Below are 3685 nucleotides of genomic sequence, written 5' to 3' on the forward strand. Positions count from 1 at the left end.
CAATTTTCTTCTATTTTCATTAATTTCACACGTAACGACCCTCTTAATTAATAAATCGCAATCTCTGTTAGATTTATAATAAAATGTAATTAGTCACTATTTATCTTATTGATTAAATCACTATTAGGACGCCAGCTGTCTGCCATGTTCCCATCGAACCCTCCTCTGGCTTCTTTAGCACGTAAGCTAGAGAGGGACTTCTTTGTCAGAACGCTACAACGGTTTTACTTCTATCTAACGGCGATCTAACGGAGTTATCCAAAATTCTTCTATTCCCATCCGACGGTTCTTCTTTCTTATACCGTTGTTCTACATTGTTTTTCACGAAAATGTTCCCGAAACACGGTTGTTATGGTGTAGATGTGTATGGTGTACCAAGTGTTATGGTGCATCTGGTAACGCTGGGTCCTTCCTTTCTGTATAAAGATGAGCTGAAGAGACACAGAAGAGGTGGCGTTGTCGCCAGCGTGGCACTGTTCACGCCACCGATACTACAGGGCACGGTTTACGGGACTAACGCGAAGAAGCTTTCTTCTTGCTGTTCCGTTACACTGATACATATACGCCCCTCATTTCACGAAATATCTACGAAAATGTCCCTGTGCTCTCGCTACCGGAGATGTATGGGTTGACGAAAATACCCTTGAGACTCTTCTAAATGGCAACCGAGGGTATTCACGTCCACCACTTATCGTCGGAAACTAGAACTCAGTTTGGTTCCCAATCGCAACAAAGTCCCCGAAGAATCAAATTACCGAAAAGCCCTTATCCAAATCCACTGACTAGTCCCATTTCAAGTTCCAATGTTACAGACGCGGTATACATTCGATCAAATAAAGGGGTATTTTTGTAAGAAAAAGAAACAATAAGTACGCTCGGTCTTTCTACGTTCTCGGCTGTGTAGAAATCGAAAGCGCCATTTTTCTCGTTACGGGTTTTACGAGTATATATATTTGCGGAGAAAGAAGGAACAAACGGAGATAGAGAGAAGGGATAGAGAGAGAAGGAAAAGGCAGGGTAACAGAAGAAATGAATCGTCTACGTTCTTCTTCTCTCTCTAGAACGTTGACGCATATCTCTTTCTTTCTCTGTATCTCCTTCGTTGCTGCTGCAGCCGGTTTTAATCTTACGATGATAGGATTTGACGAAGGTTACACTCCTCTCTTTGGTGATTTCAATATCCTCCGGTCATCGGACGGAAAGAGCGTCAGTCTCCTCCTCAACCGCTACTCAGGTATCAGAAGAATGAATTTTTTTTTTTTTTGCTTTTTATCTTACCAAAACTGTCGACGAAGGCAAGAAACAGAGAAGCAAAGAAGAAATAGATATATTTTTTCTGGTTAATCGACTGTTACGGTTACCGGTTGCTTTTGAAACGTTTCAGGGTCTGGGTTCATCTCGTCGAGCCTCTACAACCATGGTTTCTTCAGTGCTAAGATTAAGTTGCCGTCCGATTACACGGCCGGCGTTGTCGTTGCCTTCTACGTAAGACCTCTTCTTCCTTGCGACCTTTTCCTCTTGTTTTTTCAGAAGTTTGCTTCCAATTTTTTATATATTTTAGTTGTACTGAATAACTAACAAACGAATCCCCAGCCCCAGTCACCGTGTGATTGAATCGGGTTCGTTCGATTAGAACCAGCTGTGGGGCCAGGTCAGTTCACGTGTACTGATCACGGATGGATTCAAGAATCAAGTAGACAAAGTAGTCTTCTTTTTCGTTTTCAACTCTGGTGGCATCAATGCATCGTCACCTTTGTAGTTTATACAGTTTATTATATCATCATCATCCATGGACCATGATTTCTTGATGTATGTTGTGTGGAATGATGCAGACATCGAACGCAGATGTGTTCGAGAAGACGCACGACGAGCTGGATTTCGAATTCCTGGGAAACGTTCAGGGCAAAGAGTGGAGGTTCCAGACCAACGTCTACGGCAACGGGAGCACCAACCATGGACGTGAAGAGAGATACACCCTCTGGTTCGACCCGACCCGTGAGTTTCATCGCTACAGCATCCTCTGGACCGCCAAGAACATCATGTAAGCAATCCAACCCCCCTCCCTCCGGCTCTCAAACTAGCCACGTGGCCCCAGATTTCTTAATGTGTATGTGGCCCCAGATTCTACGTTGACGAGGTTCCAATCCGAGAGGTTGTGAGGAGCGATGCAATGGGTGGGGACTACCCATCAAAGCCCATGGCGTTGTACGCGACGATTTGGGACGCTTCAAACTGGGCAACCGCCGGTGGCAAGTATAAGGTGAACTACAAGTACGCTCCCTTTGTTTCCGACTTCTCCGACCTGGTTCTGCAGGGTTGTCAGTCGGACCCCATCCAGGAGTTCTCCAGCACCATCTGTGCGGATGAGGATGCAGAACTGGAGAGGGCTGAGTATGCCGTTATCACACCGGAGCGACGTAGAGCCATGAGAGTGTTCAGGCAGAAGTATATGTACTACTCGTATTGTTATGATATATTGCGATACCCCGTGCCTCCACCTGAGTGTGTTATCACCCCGTCGGAGAGAAGGAGGTTCAAGGACACTGGTCGGGTGAAGTTCGGCAGCCGCCGGCGCCGGCGCTCCAGGCGGCCTAGCCGGCTTCCGGCTGGTGGAAACCAGGCTGATGTGTAATATGGTTGATGTGTAATAGAGAATAGATGTTGTGTAGTTGTTATTGGTTTCTTATTAAATTCTTTTCCTCCTTATTTCACTCCTGCTATTGTGATATATTATAAAGAGAAAAAAAATTGAATAAGACTGATTTTGGTGGGTTTGTTAAGAAAATATCTTTTTCGCTTGTAGATATATTTTGTGGTTGAGCTAGACTTTTGAGAACTTATCCTCCATGTGAGGGCTTGCTTTAATTAAACCATCAAATTTGCTCAAGATCAAAATGAATCCTTCACATGAGCAACCTCATTATTTGGGTCATTTTCTCTTAATTATTTGGGTAATCTTTTTATTTATCTGGGCCGGTGGTTCAAATTTTTTATAGACTCCTAGAAAAGGACTCCTAAGAAAGAAAAGCTTTCTCCTCCATTAATGTCTGGTTGGTTTGCTACTTTCCCGCTTATGTTTTATAGTGGGAGATGAATATATAATGGAAATAAACAAACTAAATAATCATAAAGAAAATGAAAATTATTTCTGGGTAGTTGGGTTGGTAAGTTGCATCACTGTCAATTCATGGTAATGGAATAGGCCTATATATGTTTGGTTAAATTGATAGAAAACAAGAGAGAAACAGAAAGTTGAGGGAAACTAAACTCTTCTGTTTCTCTCTTATTTTCTATTAAACCAAGCACAGACTAGGGGGCATCAATCATCAATCATGGAGAAAGAAGCTGTAGTTCTTAAATGAAGCCTTAGTTCTTCTATAGAAAACAAATGAACAAAATAAGGGATGGGCTATGGCTTTTGAGGAAGAGTATATACTTAGATGGTTAGATGAGGGTTAGTTAGACCAAGAAGCGTCCAACTTCCATCCAATCATCCATATCTCAATTTGGAATGATTGGGGTTAGTGGGCTGTCTTGATTCTGAATTTCTGATTGAGCTGTGGCCAGCTTTTGATTTATAGGGATTTTATTTAAAGAAAGAGCAGAGATAGGCAGAAAACATTGACTTTGACTGTATTACATTAGCCAGTGGCTGTTCAGATACTCAATTGCTTATAAAGAACAA

General features: G+C 42.6%; 1 protein-coding gene across 1 annotated transcript; it reads left to right on the forward strand.

Moving 5' to 3' along the window:
* Nucleotides 1-871: 871 nt before the first annotated feature.
* On the forward strand, nt 872-2785 carry LOC148864738 (putative xyloglucan endotransglucosylase/hydrolase protein 30). The gene is made up of 4 exons (XM_088975652.1): nt 872-1234; nt 1385-1485; nt 1833-2041; nt 2122-2785. Exons 1-4 carry the CDS (start codon nt 1030-1032, stop codon nt 2630-2632), a joined length of 1026 nt encoding a protein of 341 aa, XP_088831778.1. The 5' UTR covers nt 872-1029; the 3' UTR covers nt 2633-2785.
* Nucleotides 2786-3685: the final 900 nt, after the last annotated feature.

The sequence above is a fragment of the Nelumbo lutea genome, chromosome 3 (genome assembly GCF_056320005.1).
Source record: "Nelumbo lutea isolate HS-2025 chromosome 3, American lotus-T2T, whole genome shotgun sequence".
Lineage (NCBI taxonomy): Eukaryota > Viridiplantae > Streptophyta > Magnoliopsida > Proteales > Nelumbonaceae > Nelumbo > Nelumbo lutea.

Coding starts and splice junctions, on each gene's coding strand:
- LOC148864738 (XM_088975652.1), top strand. CDS start 1,030: ATGAATCGTCTACGTTCTTCTTCTCTCTCTAGAACGTTGACGCATATC. Junction 1,235..1,384: donor CCTCCTCAACCGCTACTCAG/GTATCAGAAGAA, acceptor GAAACGTTTCAG/GGTCTGGGTTCATCTCGTCG. Junction 1,486..1,832: donor GCGTTGTCGTTGCCTTCTAC/GTAAGACCTCTT, acceptor GGAATGATGCAG/ACATCGAACGCAGATGTGTT.